General features: G+C 40.4%; 5 protein-coding genes across 7 annotated transcripts; 4 read left to right on the top strand and 1 right to left on the bottom strand.

The window, feature by feature from the left end:
- The first annotated feature begins 4 nt into the window (after positions 1-4).
- On the top strand, positions 5-4636 carry LOC306826976 (D-serine dehydratase). Of its 3 annotated transcripts, XM_079348570.1 has the most exons (11): positions 5-244; positions 562-676; positions 786-941; positions 1051-1180; positions 1898-2048; positions 2121-2301; positions 2820-2938; positions 3022-3148; positions 3972-4034; positions 4117-4222; positions 4314-4636. In XM_079348570.1, the coding sequence occupies exons 3-11, from the start codon at positions 796-798 to the stop codon at positions 4401-4403; spliced, it is 1113 nt and encodes a 370-aa protein (XP_079204696.1). In that variant the 5' UTR covers positions 5-244; positions 562-676; positions 786-795; the 3' UTR covers positions 4404-4636. The 3 variants fall into 3 exon arrangements, with proteins under 3 accessions (XP_079204696.1, XP_079204695.1, XP_079204694.1); XM_079348569.1 differs by lacking the exon at positions 562-676; XM_079348568.1 differs by lacking the exon at positions 562-676 and having other exon boundaries at positions 5-215.
- A 755-nt stretch (positions 4637-5391) lies between these two features.
- Positions 5392-11328, top strand: orc2 (origin recognition complex, subunit 2). Its single transcript, XM_079349420.1, has 16 exons — positions 5392-5516; positions 5731-5811; positions 5910-6056; positions 7040-7126; positions 7253-7342; positions 7424-7455; positions 7566-7623; positions 7729-8039; positions 8126-8235; positions 8318-8450; positions 8828-8924; positions 9002-9148; positions 9264-9435; positions 9518-9579; positions 9669-9787; positions 10956-11328. The coding sequence occupies exons 2-16, from the start codon at positions 5742-5744 to the stop codon at positions 11037-11039; spliced, it is 1719 nt and encodes a 572-aa protein (XP_079205546.1). The 5' UTR covers positions 5392-5516; positions 5731-5741; the 3' UTR covers positions 11040-11328.
- Positions 11329-11331: 3 nt separating this feature from the next.
- On the bottom strand, positions 11332-13689 carry cfap410 (cilia and flagella associated protein 410). The gene is made up of 7 exons (XM_079349427.1): positions 13478-13689; positions 13338-13356; positions 13154-13200; positions 12792-13021; positions 12479-12629; positions 11845-11944; positions 11332-11768 (listed from the first exon to the last, which is right to left on the bottom strand). Exons 1-7 carry the CDS (start codon positions 13552-13554, stop codon positions 11613-11615), a joined length of 780 nt encoding a protein of 259 aa, XP_079205553.1. The 5' UTR covers positions 13555-13689; the 3' UTR covers positions 11332-11612.
- Positions 13690-13831: 142 nt separating this feature from the next.
- Positions 13832-16376, top strand: rpl37a (ribosomal protein L37a). Its single transcript, XM_079349432.1, has 4 exons — positions 13832-13973; positions 14590-14718; positions 14900-14982; positions 16206-16376. Exons 1-4 carry the CDS (start codon positions 13971-13973, stop codon positions 16267-16269), a joined length of 279 nt encoding a protein of 92 aa, XP_079205558.1. The 5' UTR covers positions 13832-13970; the 3' UTR covers positions 16270-16376.
- An 824-nt stretch (positions 16377-17200) lies between these two features.
- On the top strand, positions 17201-20106 carry pecr (peroxisomal trans-2-enoyl-CoA reductase). The gene is made up of 8 exons (XM_079349424.1): positions 17201-17510; positions 17896-18029; positions 18137-18302; positions 18393-18474; positions 18551-18647; positions 18738-18848; positions 19226-19337; positions 19422-20106. The coding sequence occupies exons 1-8, from the start codon at positions 17345-17347 to the stop codon at positions 19502-19504; spliced, it is 951 nt and encodes a 316-aa protein (XP_079205550.1). The 5' UTR covers positions 17201-17344; the 3' UTR covers positions 19505-20106.
- The last annotated feature ends 154 nt before the right edge of the window (positions 20107-20260 follow it).

The raw sequence follows: 20260 nt of genomic DNA on the forward strand, positions 1-20260 counted from the left end.
CAAAACATGTTTATAGATCCATGTTTGTGTCTATGGGCCATCCCGTAATGCCTCTACACACGCGCACATTAAAATAGTGTGAGGGTTGATTATTGTTTCTGAAGTGGAGTTTGGCTTGACCGTAGTTCATCCAGCCAGGAGGTTTGACCGTCGACGGACACCGTAGATCAAAAGAAACGTGACCATCATAACCATAGATATATGACCACAACAACGTCCGTGGGCGAGACATCACTGGACAGCGGTAAATACTCTTTACATACTGCGCTATCAATAATCGCTTAGATGTACAAAACGATCACGTGCAGCCTGACTCTGAAGAAGAACAATAATCGGGGACATCTAAATTCTTACCTGTATCTCAAGCTGTTATTAGTCATATGACAGCATGTTTAACTATTATTTTACTTTTCTTTTTCATAAGATTGTTGTCATTATTTCAGGATAATATGCTGATTCATTTAAAAACACAGAATGGTGTAAAGTCTGACAATGCCCTGGATTATGCAATGTAGTAAACTTTGGACTTTCTCCACCTGTTTTGCATCTTTTTGTATACAGTAGATTAAAAAAAGGTACTGTTCAGGAAGAATTCACATTCTTTTAGACAACCGTACTTATAAACCATAACACAACATGTTGGGATCCATAGAAAAGTGATACAGTTGGACCATATGTGAGTAGAAATCAGTCATGCACAATAATTTAATTGGATGAGAAGTGCTTTAGTGTGTGTGTGTGTGTGTGTGTGTGTGTGTGTGTGTGTGTGTGTGTGTGTGTTCCAGTGTTACCAGTATGGAGGGACAGTCAATCTCCACTCTGTGTACCCCAGCTCTGGTGGTTGACTTGGACAAAGTTAAGAAAAATGCCCAGAGGATGATTGAACGCTGTCAGAAGATGGGGGTCCAGCTTCGGCCTCACATGAAGACCCACAAAACTCTGTATGAACACACAAACACACGCACACATAAAATGAATTCCTACATGGTAGTTGTTTATAATGGATACTGATACGTCTGTGTTGGTGTATGTATCTTTGTTCCTGTTTAGTGAGTGTGCTGATATAATGACAGGTGGATCACGGCGATGCATCGTGGTTTCCACACTGGCGGAGGCCTGTTTCTACGCCGATCACGGATTTGATGATATCCTCTATGCATACTGTCTTCCCTTTGATAAGGTTCTCTGTTTACACACTAGATAGTCTCAGTCCGTCTTTGGAAGTTGTGATCATGTTGTCCAGTAATACATAAAAAAGTGACTAGATTAAGTAAATTTGAGAAATGTACTGTGGATTTACATTGAGTTATGAGTATAGACACGTTTGTCCTGTAAAATAAAAATATTTATTGGACACATCATGTTAAATAATGCTTTGTAATGAAATGAATTCATTTTCAACCTGAACCTGATAATCCAGTCTTGATGTCATTTATCTGCCTTAGTATCTTGATTCTGCACATGCTGTCTTACTGTGAGGAGTCATTCACCTGTTTTGTTCACACCACAAAAAAGGTTACAAATATACATGTTTTTATATGCAATCAAGCAGCTACTCACAGCTTTTGAAATCTAAATAAGTTGCAGGCTGTGTCACAACTCCGTGTATAAAACAACATTTTGCTTTTTGTATACACATTACTAAAAGAGTAAACTTAAATATGGCATTTAGTTTAGTATACACTCTATGCTGCCAGTCGGTATTGGTAGCATGTTGCGTGGATTAGCTTTTTCTTTATGTTTCAATCAATGTTGGAAAAGGATTTTTCTTGGATAGATTGTGCTCAATGTGTGTGTGTGTGTGTGTGTGTGTGTGTGTGTGTGTGTGTGTGTGTGTGTGTGTGTGTGTGTGTGTGTGTGTGTGTGTGTGTGTGTGTGTGTGTGTGTGTGTGTACAGGTGGAGCGCTGTGCTCTTCTGTCAGAGCGATTGGACCTCTTCCAGGTTTTGCTGGATCATCCTGATGCTCTGCAGCAGCTCAAGAAAAGACCTCTGAAAGACGGTCGACTGTGGCATGTCTGGCTGAAAATTGACTGTGGCAACGGGAGAGGTAAAAACACAGTAACCAGCTGATCTATGAAGGAAAAGTGCACATGTGATCCTCTGATTACTCTTCCTGCAGCTGGTGTCCTGCACTCAGAGCCGGAGGCCCTTAGATTAGCTCAGGCCATCGCTGGGACGGAGGGGGTGGAGCTAACAGGAGTTTATGCCCACTGTGGTAACACCTACAACTGCAGAGGGGTGGAGCAAATCCAGGCTGTCGCCCAGGAAACAACCAGCTTGACTCTTCAGTTCATGGAAAAGTAAGACAAGTGAAATTAACAAAAAGATCCACAATGAAAGCAAATCATCTCATATGTGACCTTTTGTAGGGAGGGTTGATATACATGCAACATTCTTTACAAATTACATTTGGGTTGATGATGGCCCGATGTGTGACAGTGTATCAAGAGTTTTTAGGCAGGTCTTAATGTTTTCCATCCTGACCAGCTCTCACTGCTTCACAAAAGAAGAAACATGTTACAAAGAAGAAAGAACTTCACACATGTGCCACTTCGTGATAACGCTGATTCTTAAGAAAGTCTCTGTCAACATTTTCAATTTCTGTCTTTAACATTCAAAGAGTTGCTCTTAAAATCCTGTGGTTTAACTATATGACTATGTTTTAAACATTAGATCCAGTCTTAACTTACATACTCAGCATGGGTCCATTACAGTATGTGGGGCTATATTGGTATTTAAGTCTGTAAATATGTTTTCTGAAATATGCCAATCGATAAACATTTTACTGAGAGCATATAATGGTTTTGTTCCCCTGCAGACTAAAGGCTTCTGGCATCATCTGTAAATCCAGCATTGGCTCCACCCCCTCCTGCAGCCACCCGGTCAAAGACATGGAGCAGCTCAGCGAAGTGCATCCTGGAAACTACGTCTTCTATGGTGTGTGTGTTTGTGTGTGTCTACTAGTTGGTTTTTAGTATTGGAGTTTTAATCATCATGATGATGTCTCTGATGTGTTGTAGATGTACAGCAGTCTGTGATTGGTTCGTGCAGTCTTGAGGATGTGGCTGTGAGGGTCTTGACTAGAGTCATTGGACACTGTCCTCACAGGAACCAGCTCCTCATCGACTGTGGATGGACTGGAATCAGGTATTGTATCTTTATCAATTATGTATTTGCAGACTGGACCTTTTCTTTTTAGGGCAAGGCAAGTTTATTTCTATAGCACATTTCAGCAACAAGGCAATTCAAAGTGCTTTACTCAAGGCCTTAAAAGCATCATAATGAAGGGAAAAAAGACATTATAATAGAATATTTGAAAATCAATATGACAAACCAACAATCACAGAGAAGACTAACAATTAGAATGTTTTAGAAAAGATAAAAAAGAAATAAAGAATATGATATTGAGCAAAAGTTAGAAATTAATGATGATTAATGAACAAAAAAAATCAATGACCTGAATTTGAAATACAATGACGTTATGTTCTATGGGCGTCTTTAATGTTTTAGAGCTCTGAAGTCTCCGGCTACAGAGACTTATCTTCCTGATGGACACAGATTCACCTGCTGGTCGTGCCATATTAATAGGGGTAGTGTTTAACAATCCAAGTTATGATCCTGAATGATGTGAATCCAAAGACTACTGAAACTGTGTGAGGAAGCAGAGTTTATACGCAAGAATAATAAAAGGAACAAAGGAGCAAAAGGAACCAAATGTTGGATTTTAACCCGGGCCACCTGTTTGGAGGACTACAGCTTCCGTATTTCCTTCCTGGCTTAATTGGACAATGTGTACAATCGTCTTCTTCCTATTTCATTTTATATTGTTGACATTTTATAACAAAATGTTAAGTTTGATATATGTTTTTGTCTTATTTTTTGCAAAGGCAGAAACAGGTCTTTGACTTGTCTGTGCAAGCATATGTTTTTATATTTCTTTCAACCTGTTTTCTACTCTCACTGCTCTCAGTCTAGACGGAGCTGGAAAACTTCCCACTGGATATGCCATGATTGAAGGACATCCAAACCTAAAGTAATGCTGTATTCTCTTCTCTCTGGTCTTTGTACTAAACGTTAGTGTCACTGAAGCTCTGATGAAAGGTATTTCTCTCCAGGTTGTTGTCTATGACTCAGGAGCATGGGCGAGTGGAGCCCATCTCAGGACCGCTGGACTACAGCAAATATCCTCTGGGCTCAATGCTCACGCTGATCCCCTACCACGTATGTACAGTCCTGTGTGAAGTGAACAGTCATACATTGTGTTGTTTCATACTACTCTTGTTTTACTACCTCTTTCTGCTGACTTTACCAGTCGTGTGCCTCTGCGGTGATGCACTCTGTATACCACGTGCACTCTGAAGGCCGCCTGCAGGGGAAGTGGACACCTACACGTGGGTGGTGAACAGCTAACCATAAACTTTATGTTCATTTACAGAAAACTCTTAAGAAAGCTTAATTATTACTAAGTCTTTTTTTATAACTGCACCATAATCATTTAATTAGAATCATTAGTTATAAATGAATTATTACGTGTTCAATTTGTTGTACTTTTGATAGAACTAATACCATGTGAAAAGAAATGTACAGTAATGCACACCTGTCCTAGATTATTAAAAAAATGAAACCTTTTGTTCTGTGTTGACTACTCATTATTTTATCAAGTTCCTTTATATTTTTTAATCAGTCAGCAAATGGTGTAAAATGTCATTGGGCTTAGACTGAGTGTTTAGAAAAGCCTGAAATGAGGGGGTTGTGATGCTACTCCAGTTGTTTGTATGTGACAGCAATCTGATAAATCAATTTATGATACAAATGTTTTTTTAAGTTCTGCATTTAAAAAAAAGTGAGCATTTTTTCATGCCTCTATTAAACAAATTAACAAAGCTGTAACTGTCAAGTAAAACACATTTTCTTCTTGAATGGGGTTGGGGTATTAATTATAAACATGAAATAATTGTGCAGAAAGCATTCTCGTTATAAGTCTAAATTAATGCTAATCAGTATCTCCTTTTATGGACTTCAGTGATTTCTCTGTCAAGATGTAAACAGACTAAAAAAGAAAGAATTTCACCTGTTGAATTTAATTTCTTTGTGATATAGCCTATCTTTAAAAACTATTACATATTTTAATTGTAGTTTATTTATTTAGCACACACAAGAATACATCAAATAGGATTATAGGAATAAGAAAATATAAAAGGTTTGTCAGGAGAGCTCGAGTGATTTGTCTTTATTATCAAAAGCATAATTACTGTTATCGATAGTAAATCTCGTTAAAAAACAGAAGTACACAATAGGTGTATGATTGGGGAAATAATCTTTCGAAATGCATCATGGGTAACGTTGTTCTCCAGCAGCTAACGTTCTGATTGGCTACCACGTGACCTTTCACTTGTCACGTGGTTTAAAACTTCAGGAGGATGGCGCGGAAAGTTGTCACACCGCTACACAGTACTGCTCTCAGTCCATGAGCGCTGTGTTTACATTTTTAAGCGGGTGTTGCTGACATTCCCAGGTAAGATATTAAACTGTAGATACACGTCGTTACTGTTTAACATCTCTTTTTGTCATTCATAGTGTCGAGGCTGTTTATTACTGCCAAAGACAATAACAAGATAATGTCTAAAGACATACACATGGCTGAAAGAGTAAAAGTATGAGGAAGCGGTCGAGGCTGAATGTGTGTGTGTAGCGTTTTAACTTGCCCCTGTCTCACTGGGTTGTTTCAGTACTTTTAGTCATGAGTGTGTTGGAGGTGAAGTTCATCGGTGATGGAGATGCTCTGGAGCACATCGTGGACAAACAGGAAGGTATGGAAAATCATCTTATCTTAACCGTCTTAGATGTGTGTGTATTCCTGCATTAATTATTCGCTCACGTGCGTGTGCGCGTGTGTTTAAACATGAAGGCGTGCAGAGCAGTGGTGCTGTCCAGAAGATGGTGAAGTTTAAGAGCCCCGCTGGACGAAGGTGCAGAGAGGATGAGGAAGATCAGGATGGAGATGAACACAGACGCCTTGATGAACAGAATTACATCCAAGCTCTGGGAACAGAGGGTAAATAAAGAGATTATTTAAAATGAGCTGTAAACACATGCTTTGTGTTGTTTCTAAAGGTATTTAAAACCTTGTATGAACATGATATACATACATAGATTCTTGCACTTTCTGCTTATTGTACTTCTGGTGAGATGCCAAACCAAATTTCGTTGCTCTATACTTGTACATGTGTTATGACAATAAAGTTGACTCTCATCTCATATAATTCTGTAAATTAGTACACTTAGCTGCTGGTTGAATAAGTTCACACAGCTCGCACATTATCCTGTAAACATTAAGCTCATAAAGTTTGTTCTAGTTTGAATTGCTTGAGAGCGGTATTGATTCTTGATCCTGTCAAACATTTTGCACACTTAAAGGGATACTTCACCCATTTACATGAAGCTGTGTATCATTAGAAACATGGCAGTAGTGTTGAATGGTCGTGAATCCAACCCTCATTTTGCCCTGAGACGAGAAAAATGTGTTTTTCTTTGCTTGAAAGTTTTCTTCATGTGATGCAAAAATGTCATATTGTATCACATGAAGTATCCCTTTAATAATACTATCAGTCGATATGAGGAAAACACATCACAGATATATATGGCTATGTGTTTATATCACACAATTACCGAAAACTGAATTTTTTTTCGCCGATCATGGATTTGGATCTCTTGGACAGGACAAAGTCTCATAATGAAAACTGGTTTAAATGGCACATAGATATTCTGGACAGCAAGGTAAGAGGAAACGTAGGTTCCCTCTACTGAAACAAAACAAGCCTCCTAATGCTCATTGAGGCCGTCTTTTAAACTGTACTGGACAGCCCCGCTCCCACACTGGCTTCCCTCCATGCCGTTCATCACTCTGCCCTCAGTGTCCTTACAGGGGACAGTTTCCCGCACACATCGTATTTGACATGAAAAGGTTGAAAAGATTGCTGCTAAACCATTAAAAATGAATATTTCATGTTTATCCATTCTGTCTGATTTGCTCTACAGAAGATGAGGAGGGTTTGTCCAGAGTGGCTGGATCCTCCATTTTTACTTTCCAGAAAGTGAAACGAGGACACAGCATGGCCCAGACTGGTGAGAGCCTCCATCTTCCCCCGTCACATATACACACGCTATCCTACATACATGACATTTGCTGAGTTAACCACGTCGTATCATACTTCTCAGCAGGTTATTTAACACTTGTTGTTTTATTTATAGCAAGCGAGTTGGCTCGGACACCTGCCAAAAGCGTGACTTTCAACAAGACGCCCAACGCTGAACCCTCCACTCCCACCAGAACAGGCCGCAGTGAGTCCAGCACAGATTTTGTTTTTCTATTTTCCGTTTTACAGAAAAATAAATCTGCTGTCTCTCTCTCTCTCTGAGCAGACCACAGAGGTGAAAGCAGGACGCCACAGAGGGTGAGACCAGACGGAATTAGTTTTCCTGACTTTTCGTGCGCACCATGTCATCATGACGTCGGTGCAGTGTGCGTTTCTCTCAGTTTAACCTCGTCTTTTTTGCATACCAGAACAAGAAGGTTCAGTTTGTCTCCACGACTCCCCACAGGCTGAGGAAGAGGATCACAAGTGAGTTTTAACTGTCTGACAATGACATCGATTCTTCTCTTCCAGTGTTTTTAAAATGTAAAAAGTCTGACTTAATCTGTGAACCTGATCGTTTAAAACTTTCAGCCCCGAGCCTCCGGTCGGACAGCGATAGTGAGCTGTCGCCATCTGACTCTGGGGAGGACGAGGAAGACGAGGACAGGGTGGAGGAGGAGCAGAAAGTAAAGAAAGAAGACAAGGAGAACCTGAAGACTCCAGTGAGGAAAAACAGAAGCTTGTCTGCAGCTCTTTACAAGACTCCCGGAAAGAAGAGCAAAACGTCCGAAGCCCTTAACCAGCCCAGCATGTTGGAGGAGTATTTTGAAGCTCACGGCAGCTCGAAGGTCCTGACATCCGACCGCACACTGGAGCGCCTGCATACTCCTAAACTGGACAGGGTCAGTAACTAACAGCCAGTGTTGAACATGTGTGGACTGAGCTGTGTTCTTGTGTATTTGAGGTTGTTCTTGTGTTGCGTTTGCAGGAGACGCTGGTCCTGCTGTTAGAAGGAAAGCCGTCCTGCTACTCCAAAGAGATCCAGCAGCTCCACAACAAACACAAGACGCACTTTAACAAATGGATGCTACAGTTACAGTGAGTCTCTCTTTTTCACGTTTATATATTTGTGTTTATGGTTGAATATTTTGGTTGAACATGTCTGTGTTTAATTGTGTAGGCTGGGGTTCAGCATGCTCGTCTACGGCCTGGGAAGCAAAAAGTCTCTGCTAGAGGACTTCCGAGTGTCTCACTTGGCTCAAGAAATCCACCTCGTGGTCAACGGATTCTTCCCCTCCATCACTCTGAAGTCGGTCAGTACACATGAAGAACTGTTTCCAGAAATGAACCTTTGTTACCACATGTTACTGCAGTGCAGGGCACCTTGATTATTTAAGTGCTGCTCACGCATATAGCAATACAAAGTGCTGCACAGAGATAAAGATGGAACATTTAAGACATCATACCTTTCAAATACCAACACTATTAAACAGGAACTTATTAGAATCAAGATGTGAATTAAAATGTTTTATGAGTTGAAAATGGCTCTTATCTAGTGTGAGTGCGTCCTTATACTCTAGGAACTGATGGGCTTTTTTTTTTTTTTTTTTTCCCACCATTATTCCAGTTTTGTTCTCAGCCGGAAGATTTCAAAGAAAAAATTTTTTTTTTTTTTTTTTTTTCATTGCAGATTTTAAATGCCCTGACGTGTGACATCCTGGAACACCAGGGAAGTTTCCGGACTCCCTCAGATCAGATCCAGTACATCACTCAGAAACTTAAAGACAGTGAGTGTGTTCAAAGTTCAGTTGTACCTTTCTTAAGCTTGGGTTTGATTTCTTAACACTGAAGTTTGACCTTGCAGATCTAGACCTCCATGTTTACCTGCTCATTCATAACATCGATGGACCCATGCTGAGAGGAGAGAAGACCCAGAGTGCACTGGGGCAGCTGGCCTCCCTGCCCAACCTTCACTTGGTGGCTTCTTTAGACCACATTAACGCTCCTCTGGGTCAGTGTTTGTCAGAATAAGCTTCCAATTTGAACGATTGTAGTTAATCTAAGTACATTTTTGTTTTCTTACAAACCTGTGTTTTATTGTTTGACTCCTCCCTGTGTGCTCGCAGTGTGGGACCAGTTTCAGCAGAGTCAGTTTAACTGGCTGTGGTGGGAGTGTGTGACCTACCAGCACTACGTAGAGGAGACGTCGTATGAAAACTCGCTCCTGGTGCAGCAGACCGGCGCTCTCGCGTTGTCCTCGCTAACACACGTGCTGCGCAGCTTGACGCCAAATGCAAGGTACTGTACATCACACACCTCCATACAATGAGATGTGAAGCAATGCACTAAACGTTTCTTTGTGCTCCGTCTCTTTCTGCAGAGGAATTTTCAAACTGCTGGTGAACTTCCAGCTGGAAAACAAAGATAATCCTTCATACACAGGTGCTTACAGACCAACCTTCAAAATGCTTTTCATCTTAATGTGACTTTACTGTAATGTGGCTGTAATGTTGTCTTTTGCTCTCGTGCAGGACTGTCCTTTCAAGATTTCTACCAGCGTTGTCGAGAGGCGTTCTTGGTGAACTCAGACCTCACACTGAGGACTCAGCTGACGGAGTTCAGAGACCACAAACTGATCCGAACACGCAAGGTGGAGTCCTGTTTCTCTTTCAAAATGACCAAAGAACTACAGCTAAGATTCTCTGCAGACCCTAAAAAAACCGACTTGTTTAGTTCCATTGAAACAAACTAAAACCCTGGTGCGGACCTTTTGGGTCGTTGTGAATACTCGGGGCCGCACCAAACAGCCGGACCAGAGGTGGTCTCGGTTTGCTTCCTGACGAACCCTGGTACGGTTCGTTTGGTTCTCAGTCCGACCCAGTTCTAAAAAGTCATACGCCTTTTTGGACACAACAGGCTCCCATTGCCAGACGCATTAAGGGAAATAATTGTTTAGCAGCACAGCGTTTTGTTTTCTTTTATCCCTTACTTTGATATAAGATGCAGAGGTAATCTTCAGACATTTTAACTGGTGTTTCATGACTCTGTTCTTTTATTATCCAATACTTTAAAATCACACTGACCACAAACATAACTGCAGCTGCAGCAAAGTTTTCCTTGTGCTTCACTTGTTATTTTTTGTTATGGTCCTCCTCCTTTCCCCTGTGCCACATACTTCATCGATATACTGTACCTCGGGCATAGTCATTAAAACACCAGTTGATTGCCCACACATAGGCCTACATTATTTTTTTTATTTTTGAAAGTTTTACTTTCGTATTTTATTTATTGAAATAACAGATTGCCCCATTGACAGATTGCTCAGTTAATATGAAGCACTACTCTTCATGACTTCTCACAATGGCAGTTATTACATGAATGAAGGTAGAGTAAATGGGAAGTTAATCAGCTGAAGAAAAAGTTAACAGCAGTATAAAAGAAGAAGACGGAACGAAAATGTGATAAAGCGTTGAAAAGAGGGACTACTGATACCTCATTAGGGGAATTTTAGATTCAGTCTCTGACATATGTATCATTTTATTGAGTGAGGGTCTTACAGTGTATCACAAAATCATGTGTCAATATCATAAATTACCCTACACCCCTATTATTAACTTTTACATGTTTATTTTAACAATGTGTCACAACTCTGGACAAAGATGTCTCCTGTTCATCTTCACTAGAAGCTCCTCCTCGAAATACTCTTAGAGAATTTGGACATTATTTGTGATATGTTAAATTTCTGCTCATAGACAGAGGAGACAGAAAACAACCAAAGTGTGTTCTTGACTTCATTTGTTCCCCTCATAATTCTTCAGGGTGCAGACGGAGTGGAGTATTTGCTGGTCGCAGTGGATTCAAGCACTCTGGTGGATTTCCTGGAGAACGAGGAGGGCGACTGAAAAGAGAAGCCTTTGAACGTTCTCACGAACACGACGTTGACCGACTAAACCAGCCAATAGATATTTGGGTTGAATCTGTCACTTACATTCAGTGAAATAACGTCTGATCCTGATATGACCCCAGGATACAGGCTCTCAGCTGTTTAATTTAACACTCTGAAACTTAATATTGGAGAACTGGTTTGACTTTTCATAAATCCTCGTCTGCAGCACTATGAACTTCACTTCCTGTGTATTGGTGATCATGTGTTCTGGTAACTTCTGTGTAAATAAAAATCCACATGTAGAATCATTGTATTGTATTCACTTTATTACAGAAATAGATTTACATTAAGCAAAACCTAGAATCTTTTGTTCTCGCGAGGCAGGTCGGCATGCTGCTGTGGAAAGTAAAGAAGTCAAGGGAAGGAGTGGGTACAGCTGCACTGAGAGAGAGCTCAAAACAAATGTAACATGCAGTGCTTGGGAGTGTTAAAGTAAAAGGTAATAAAAGAAGTGTGTTTGAGAATTCTCAGATTTAAGGGATTAAAGAACGAAGCGCGGTTCGGCCCTGAGTGCGTGCGGTGAAATGTTTCAGTGTTGGATGTCTGCTGTCTTCTGTGAGCTGTTGAGCGTTTCAGAGTCCAGAGTGTAAATCTGGAGTTTGTTTTCAGTCACTGTGTGTACAATGCGAAGCTCCTCTTCATCCAAATCCCTCAGCAGCAGCAGAACAGCATCAAGAGTGTGCGTCTGAAAATACAATTTGAGATTTGTGCTTCAATAAATTGACACATTTTAAGTTTAAAGGAGAAATACAGAAAGGTACCTTTTTCATTGATGGTTTGATTTCTCTGGTTGAGGGGGAAGAAAGAGAAGGAAACTTGTCTCTGGAGAGGGGCTTCATCCCCAGCTCTTCCCTTATTTTACTGAAAACAAGTACAGAAAACAATAGTTCAACCAATGCACGCGTGGATGTCAATCCAGTAGGAGTGAGAATCACCAAAGATCCAAGGATGCTTTATTTATACATGCACAAGGATACAGTGTAATTGCAATATAATTATTTTAATAAAATATATTCCAATCTTTGGACTTTTTAAAACTGCAAATGATGTCTTGAAAAGGGATTCTCTGTCAACATCTGTTTAATCTAATAATACAGTTTTCTGTATCTCTGTTCAATCTTTTTAAATGGGTCAATATTTGATTGTCAGACCACAAAAACACACCAAAAAAGGTTGTACGCACCCCATAAACCTAACATGACAACCCATGTAGCAGCAGCATATCTGCATGCATCCGTGTGCTAACGTGTGCACTTTTACAAAAAGGTTAGCCAGTGTCTTCAGCAACATGGGGATTTAACAATAAATAACACAATACAATAATGCCACATAAATGATCACCATAATGTGTTGTATTCATTTTTGTCCCCACTTTGTTTGTCCCACACAGCTTACTTGGTCTCCTCCATGTTGTAGTTCAGTGGGTCGTTCTCTGTCTCTGCATCTGGAAGTCCATTGGTGGAGAGCTGGTTCTGACTGCTGCTGGGTGGGGTTGTGACCACTTCACCCTCCTTGAGCGCCATAGCAAGCTCATCCTCTGTCACTACTGCAAACAACACACACGCATCAGAACAATAATTTCCCATCCTACTGTCTCAGATTAAACATCCAATAAATAGTTTTGCACCCAACAGAAATAATGTGGCTCTTGTTCCGACTGAGAGTGAAAATCCCTTCTGATACAGTCACAAAACCACCACACGCTCACCTTGGTTGTCAAGCTTCTGTAGGTGAGGCAGGCATCGCAGCACGGTGAGCCGATACTGGCTGCAGTCAGATCCACAACAAGGGTTTTCAGCTAACCAGAGGACTCTGAGATGTGTCAGAGGACGCAGGTGTGAGAGCTCAGATAGAGAGGGGATCATGTTCCTCCTCAGGTAGAGCTCAACCAGAGACCGACAGCCAGCCAGCGGAGAGAGGGTTGAGATGCTGTTCACACTACAGATAGAGAAATGAGAACAAAGCAGTAGAGTTACACTGACACTCTAACAGTATCACCTGAGTTTGATCAGTCACTTTGCTTGAAGTCTGAAAGTGTCAAAATGTAGAAAGAGTTAAATAAAGAGATACCTGAGTGCCAGCACCTCAATGTTTGGCATTTGAGAGAAGATTGAAATCTGGGCAGAAACAAGAAAAAGATTACATGATTATGCATGAATACATCTAACATTGAAATGCATACAATATTAATACTACATTTGAGCATAGTGATTTTATACAGTGTTACATTCTTGAACTGTTTAAATCTACTCACGTCAGTCAGGTTGCATCCCCTGCAAGAATAAATGGAAACGTCACTACATATGTTAGGCATAAAAAAACGAGTGGTAGATGTCAACCATGTCGACTATGAATCCAGAAACAGTTCTCATAATCTGCACGTGAAACACTTACCAGCAGTTCAGTTTCTTCACGCTTTCCAAGTCGGAGGCCTTAGCCTTCGCAAGAACAAGTTTCCGCGTTAGCTTCATAGCATATCTAAATGACCTGTTCTAAAATGTTATTTCTACTTCATCACTCGTTCACAAACAAACAGGGCTGCATTATGAGAAGCCAAATGGGCAAACATTTTAACTCTGCAGCAGCAGCAAGGCTTGTTATCGTCTAGCGCGTAAATACGCATGCGCGTATCAGTAACAGAAGCGTCCTTAGTTACGGTCACTTCCGGTGAAACTGTTGCTAATGTAAAGATATTTGTTAAAAGTATAGAGTTGTTGTATACTTATTGGCAAAAGAAGACCACTTCATATTCTGCACTATTTTCTGTTACGTAGATATAGTATCTGCTCAAAAAAACTCAAAGTCCCACAATGCAGCACGATTGACTGGGTAAATCGCGCCTGCGCAGTAAGCAATCCCTCTTTGGACCTACGTCTCCAGTGAAACGATGGTGAGCACAGATAGTCCCCCTGCTAATCCGTGTCAATCTGACACTTTCTGTGCTATAAATTAAATATATACACATGTTTAGGCTTCCTGGTGTCTTTGTTTATGAGATACAGTCGCTATCGGAGTTTATTTTGGGATTGTTTTAACAGAATAAACGATGTTTTCATGCCCCGTTGAGTCAGTAATGGCTGCCGTCATTGCAATGCACTGCAGGGCGGGTTAGCCATACAAGTTAGCTGTGAGATATGTATTTATTTGTATATATGTTTAAGAGCAGTGTGTCTAGAGATTTTAAGATGTTAATTTAGCTTTTAAGGTCTTTGTCTCTTAAACCGAGCTGAAGGTGTTGAATTGGTCTTGGTGAGCTAAGTGGCTAACATGGAAGCTAATACAGGTTAGCTGCAAAGTAGACTAATGGGATTTTAGTCTCATCTCTGGTCACAGTTTAACATGATAATAAATATAAACAGTGTCTCTAAGTTCACAGTGATGTGTCAGGGATGTCTTTAAAATGTTGACGAGTATTACAGAATATTAAACAGTGAGCTGTGGTGACATGAGCTGTGATGTCTGAAGCTGTTTCATAATCTCTCTATAATGTTTCATGTGATTCACAGGCCAAGCGTACCAAGAAGGTGGGGATCGTTGGTAAATATGGCACACGTTACGGTGCATCGCTGAGGAAGATGGTCAAGAAAATTGAAATCTCCCAGCACGCCAAATACACCTGCTCCTTCTGTGGCAAGGTAAGGAACTCAAAGTCAATCAATTTTAACATGACTGCTGCATGTTTGTCTGCAGACAACAGAGCAGTATTTGGTTTATTAACTTCTTTGTAGGAAAATCTGGGATGTCTGCAGTTGATGGGTTGAATCATATTGTTATGATGAACTGACGGCAAACTTAATGATGTCTTTCCATCTACAGACCAAGATGAAGAGGAGGGCTGTTGGTATCTGGCACTGTGGGTCCTGCAGGAAGACGGTGGCTGGAGGTGCTTGGACATACAAGTATGTTTCTGCATTACTTTTTCAACCTGTTTATGGGATAACATTTTTCATCCTTTTGGATGTTCAGTCACACAGTGATGGTGTTTTGGCTCCCTGAAAATGAAACTTTGTTCGTCCTAATACGGAGCTCTTCTACACATGAAGGTTCCAGTTCAGCAGTTCTGTTTCTGCTACTCAGCCCTCGGGGTCAGGCCACCTCATCGTCTGTCGACACAAACGTTTGTGTTGTTACATTAGAAGGTCACGACAAACAGCAGGTCCGGCATGTTTTGAGTCATTTTTGTGAAGCAGGGTCCATGGTGGGTGTTTGAAAAATGATGTGAACCAGGAGCTAATGTCAAATCTAAACAACTACTTCAAGAGGATGGTTCTGGTTTAATCATTGCCTTACTCTACCATCCAGCTAAGTCTGCAGCATCAAGCCCTCAACAGAAGCAAATGATGTGGATAAGTTAACTCTGATTGTAGAGCTGGATCGTCTGTTGCAAACTGAAATGTCCCTCGTTGGTTTGGTGTAAGGTGAAGCTTTGAATGCTAATTCATCAGTAGTATCTTTGTCAGCCAGTGATGAGCTTGTCTGATCGGTGCAGTTAATGATTAAAGTAAAATGATACTTATACTATTACTGGTATAGAGCTGGGTATTATGGTAGTAATGAATTAGTTGGAACATTTGAGGGTTGTGGAAATATGATTTAAGGTTGATAAGTTCCCTTTAGCTTCGCAGATTTTAAGCATTTTCTCAACCAGGTCGTTTGAATGTGAAGCATGACGCAGTAAACGCATTCAAATGCCATCCCTGGCATTAATATGGAATATAAAGAATATTAAAAACATTAGACTTTCAAGAGTAGTTCCCAGCTTCAGTAGAAATGTGTTGCATAATATTGACTTCACATGGATCATGTTTGATCTGTTTGGATCACAGAAAAATGGCTCTGCCTTGTTACTGAAGTGGCTGCCCCTAATGGAGAGTGGCAAACACTGTTATTTATTATGTATTTTACTGCAGACCTGTTGTACTGACTTTTAAAAGTACTATATAAATAAAAAGGGAAGTCGATGATCTCAGTGGCTTTACGGCTTGTAGTTTCCGTAAATTGTAATATTTGTGCCCCCCCCCCCCTTCTGACCTTGTACATTGTTTTTGCTGTTCAGTTACGTCTGTATGTCAGTACCCAATATTGCAGCTACCTAATAACTTGTATGAATTTTGTCTTCTAGCACAACTTCGGCTGTCACAGTCAAGTCTGCGATCAGGAGACTCAAGGAGTTGAAGGACCAGTAAACCAAGTGCGTCGATCACTGGTGGATTTGGGACTCTGTTGTTTTCTATAATTTAACCGACCTGGACATGGCTTCAACATCCCAAAATAAATTGGTCTAGAGCGGAAATCTTTGTTTTTGTCTTATTACATGTTTCACATCTGTCCTTGTGGTTATTTATTAAGAGAAGATGCCTCCTCAAAGCTGCATGAGTGGAAGGAGTTGCACCATCAGACATTGCCGAGTCCTCAACAGAGAGCCGCTTCTGGCCGACATTTTGCTGTCGCCTGCACTGATTCATTCTTAAACGTTAAATAACTACAGACACTTAAATGTCCCTCCAATAATGAGTTAGATGGTTTATTTATTTTTATCTGTGTATAATGTCTATATCCCTAAAGCGTTAGTTAATTGGTGTCAGGTAAGTTACCCAAAGTCAATACATTTTAACATGATTGCTGCATGTTTGTGTGCAGACAACAGAGCAGCCTGTGGATTTAAGTATTGCTGCTGCAGGAGGGTTTGAGAAATAAACTTGCAGGATCAGTATTTTTTTATTTGATTGAAAAGTAAATGGCAACCTTACCACAGTACAGCCTGCAACAGAAATAATTTATGAAGTAAATGTATAAAAAGCTTTCATTTATTTCTGTTCCTCTTAAAATATTGCACGCTATTCTTTTATGGATTAAGATATTTTAAGGTAAAGAATTAGTTTGTTAAAAAATTAATTAGTGTTATATAAGAAGGCATATTTATTACTTGATCTGAACCTTTTTGTGTTTGATTTGTCTTTCTTTACACATTTGGTGATAGAATTAAACCACTGTCCACGATGAAAGCATAAAGCACCGGGAAAAAACCTTGGAATAATCTGAACATGAAATTACTAAAATATGTAGAACGTTTAGAAAAATGCATTTCAATGGATCATAATTGAAAGTATTACTGATTAATGATGTTAAATATTGAGCGTTAAGAAACATGAATCCTGTCGATGGTCGTGGTCACACAATATAAACACGTTATAATCTGGAAGAAAGCAGATCTTTATGATTTGTTCATGCATCTAACCAACTGCAGAAAACTGCCGTAAAATGTCCAGAAGGGGGCGGACTGTCGTGCATCTCAAACGGGTCAAGAAACAAATAATGGCGGCGTGCAGTGTTTTCAGACCGGGCTTGTTTAACCACAAAGTGGCGATAGTTACCGGTGGAGGGACCGGTATCGGTAAAGCGATCTCTGAAGAGCTGCTGGAGCTCGGTAAGTCCAGTGGTTGGGTCATAACTGGATCTTTTTCCTCAGACAGGTTCAGCAGCGGACTGTCAGCATGAGCAGAGTGAACTTTGACACACAAGTCTGCAGGTGTTCAACATCAAGACAGTCATCATGTAATATAGGCGAAGTAATACAGAATAAAGTTATGATACTGTTGATCACGTTTACAAAGGAAAACTTCAGGAGTAGTATAAACATTACTTCAGCAGAAACACAATTAGTAAAGAGAAATATAAATGTCCCAACTCAAATGTGTTTGTGAAGAACACTGTCATACTTTTTAACAGAGCCATGGTCATCCTTACCATGTTGAATGTTGCATCTCGTTGAACACAGCCTCAGTCTTATCCAGTTGCTGTTTTGCTCTCAGGCTGCAGAGTGGTGATCTCCAGCAGGAAAGTGGAGAGGTTGGAGGCAGCCGCTCAGGAGATGAGACAGAAAATCCCTCCATCGAGCCCTGCATGTGTCACTCCTCTGCCATGTAACATCAGAAACGAGGACGAAGTGAGCTGCTCCCTGCACACCTTTAGCCTCAGAAACAGCTTTACTGCTGTCAGTGTATTCTCATGTCGCTTCATTGAGGTTTCTTGTTTTGACCTCCTGTGCGACAGGTGAAGGCTCTCGTATCCACAGTGCTGAAGAAATACGGCAGGATAGACTTTCTGGTGAACAATGGAGGAGGTCAGTTCAGCAGCCCTGCAGAGCACATTTCCTCTAAAGGCTGGAAAGCTGTGATCGACACAAATCTGACCGGAACCTTCCACTGCTGTCAGCAAGGTGAGATGCAGCCTGCTAACACAGGTTAAGTGTGTGTTTGTTAAAGCTTACAGACTGAACTGTGTCGGGGGTTTTTTTTTTCCCACACAGTCTACACTGCATGGATGAAACAGCATGGAGGTGTGATCGTCAACATCATCGCTGACATGTGGAAAGGCTTCCCGGGCATGGCGTAAGCACTGAAGTGCATGAATGTACTCTTCCATATTTCCCTGCCTGGTTATTAAAAAACAATATCTCTCCTACAGCCACACAGGAGCAGCGAGAGCAGCAGTGGACAACTTAACAAAGTCTCTGGCCATTGAGTGGGCAGATTCAGGAGTCCGAGTCAATGCTGTTGCACCTGTAAGAACAGGTCATTAATTAACTTAGCGCTGAACTAGGAGGTCTTACATCATGCAGTCATTCTAATTATGTGTATTTCTTTGTTTGCAGGGCACAATCTTTTCTAAAACTGCGATGGAGAACTACAAGGAGTTTGGTCCAAAGCTGTTTAAGATGTCTGTGCCATTCAGCCCCGCCAAGAGGCTCGGGGTACCAGAAGAGGTGAGTGACAATGTGGGGATACCCTTCTCAACATTTGTCACTAAAAAAACTCAGCAATTCTACGATGTGTTTTGGACAGGGCTATGTTTCATTAATTGTAATTATAATAATTCCAATAATGTATGAAAATAAAGTTTACTCACAAAGCCAGTGTTACGAAGTTGTCTACAAACCATAATAAATAGTATGATAGTATAGTGTTCTCGGAGAAATCCAGAATATTTCACACTGTATTGTGGAAACATTGGGGAAAAGTTAAAGACATGACACGTGCAGTCATACCGTTTAGATACAGAGTATGTGTTTGTGTCTGTCGCTTTGTTTCAGTTTGACCGTCAGCAGTGATTTTTTTTTAAACTTTTTTTCTCTTTGTTCAGATCTCCTCAACTGTGTGTTTCCTGCTCTCTCCTGCTGCTACCTATATCTCTGGAGCCACTCTGAGGGTGGATGCAGGACAGAGTCTGTACCACTCCATGTGGCAGATACCCGGTAAGGACATCTTGGTGGTCTTGACAGTATATTTAAATGATGGTAGTGCACACAGAATGTTTAATGTATGTGTGATTTCTCCAGACCACAGTGCATGGCCCGAGGCACCGGAGGGAGAGAACATGGATGCGCTAAAGGAGCTGCTCAACTCCAAAAGCAAACTCTGATCCACTGTGGGGGACTGAGTATCGTACCAGTGTATAAATACACACGTATCATGGACCCTGAGCAGAGCAATTACAAGATGCAGTGTCAGAGAAACGAGACATGATGGTGGTCTGGTTATAAGATGTGGTGATTTTTTAAAATTATGAACACTATCCTGTGTACATTATAGCAGCTTGTCTAATTACTTTCTCTGATGATAAGGTTTAAACTGTTTTATTATTTTTTGCAGTGCCTCATTAAGTTGGTGAATAAAGTAAACAGTTTAAGAAGTCAAATAACTGAAATTGCTCCATATTTGGAGACAAAAGACCAAAAGACCACAAACACAAAACAACTACAATAAAGGAAAATCTTAAAAAGATGGACATAACTTTTAATCTTTTATTTTGTTTGTTTATTTTTGTAATTTACACTGATTTGCCTCTGAGGCTGTTTCCGTTGACTATATGTTGTATTATTATTTTAAACATCTTGTTGATACATTTTACAAAACACATCTTTAACAAAACCTGAAATGTGACATTTATTTGAATATTCTAACGGTGTACAGACAACAATGGTTCCTTGTAATTAAAAAAGGTTTCGATATTATACCAATGAATAGTATTTTTGCTAATAGTTTTGTGAGTGTGGAAGAGGAAATCTCTCTGCAGGATAACTATTAATGATCAAACACAGTTTAGTGGTCTCTTGTGAGCCTGAGCTCAAGTAAATATTTGATAACATGTAATAAGTAGATTTATAAGATTGTACAT

Source organism: Symphodus melops (genome assembly GCF_947650265.1).
Source record: "Symphodus melops genome assembly, chromosome: 7".
Classification (NCBI taxonomy): domain Eukaryota; kingdom Metazoa; phylum Chordata; class Actinopteri; order Labriformes; family Labridae; genus Symphodus; species Symphodus melops.

Excerpts from the sequence above, each read along its gene's own strand:
- LOC306826976 (XM_079348568.1), top strand. Across the intron at positions 942-1,050 it reads ATGAAGACCCACAAAACTCT|TGAGTGTGCTGATATAATGA; the intron begins GTATGAACACAC and ends GTTCCTGTTTAG. Across the intron at positions 3,149-3,971 it reads TGTGGATGGACTGGAATCAG|TCTAGACGGAGCTGGAAAAC; the intron begins GTATTGTATCTT and ends CACTGCTCTCAG.
- orc2 (XM_079349420.1), top strand. The coding sequence starts at position 5,742 with ATGAGTGTGTTGGAGGTGAAGTTCATCGGTGATGGAGATGCTCTGGAG. Across the intron at positions 5,812-5,909 it reads CATCGTGGACAAACAGGAAG|GCGTGCAGAGCAGTGGTGCT; the intron begins GTATGGAAAATC and ends TTAAACATGAAG. Across the intron at positions 7,127-7,252 it reads ACACAGCATGGCCCAGACTG|CAAGCGAGTTGGCTCGGACA; the intron begins GTGAGAGCCTCC and ends TTTTATTTATAG.
- cfap410 (XM_079349427.1), bottom strand. The coding sequence starts at position 13,554 with ATGAAGCTAACGCGGAAACTTGTTCTTGCGAAGGCTAAGGCCTCCGAC. Across the intron at positions 12,630-12,791 it reads ACAGAAGCTTGACAACCAAG|TAGTGACAGAGGATGAGCTT; the intron begins GTGAGCGTGTGG and ends TGTTGTTTGCAG. Across the intron at positions 11,769-11,844 it reads TCAAACCATCAATGAAAAAG|ACGCACACTCTTGATGCTGT; the intron begins GTACCTTTCTGT and ends TTGTATTTTCAG.
- rpl37a (XM_079349432.1), top strand. Across the intron at positions 14,719-14,899 it reads CCTGCTCCTTCTGTGGCAAG|ACCAAGATGAAGAGGAGGGC; the intron begins GTAAGGAACTCA and ends TTCCATCTACAG. Across the intron at positions 14,983-16,205 it reads GGAGGTGCTTGGACATACAA|CACAACTTCGGCTGTCACAG; the intron begins GTATGTTTCTGC and ends TTTGTCTTCTAG.
- pecr (XM_079349424.1), top strand. The coding sequence starts at position 17,345 with ATGTCCAGAAGGGGGCGGACTGTCGTGCATCTCAAACGGGTCAAGAAA. Across the intron at positions 17,511-17,895 it reads TGAAGAGCTGCTGGAGCTCG|GCTGCAGAGTGGTGATCTCC; the intron begins GTAAGTCCAGTG and ends TTTTGCTCTCAG. Across the intron at positions 19,338-19,421 it reads CTCCATGTGGCAGATACCCG|ACCACAGTGCATGGCCCGAG; the intron begins GTAAGGACATCT and ends TGATTTCTCCAG.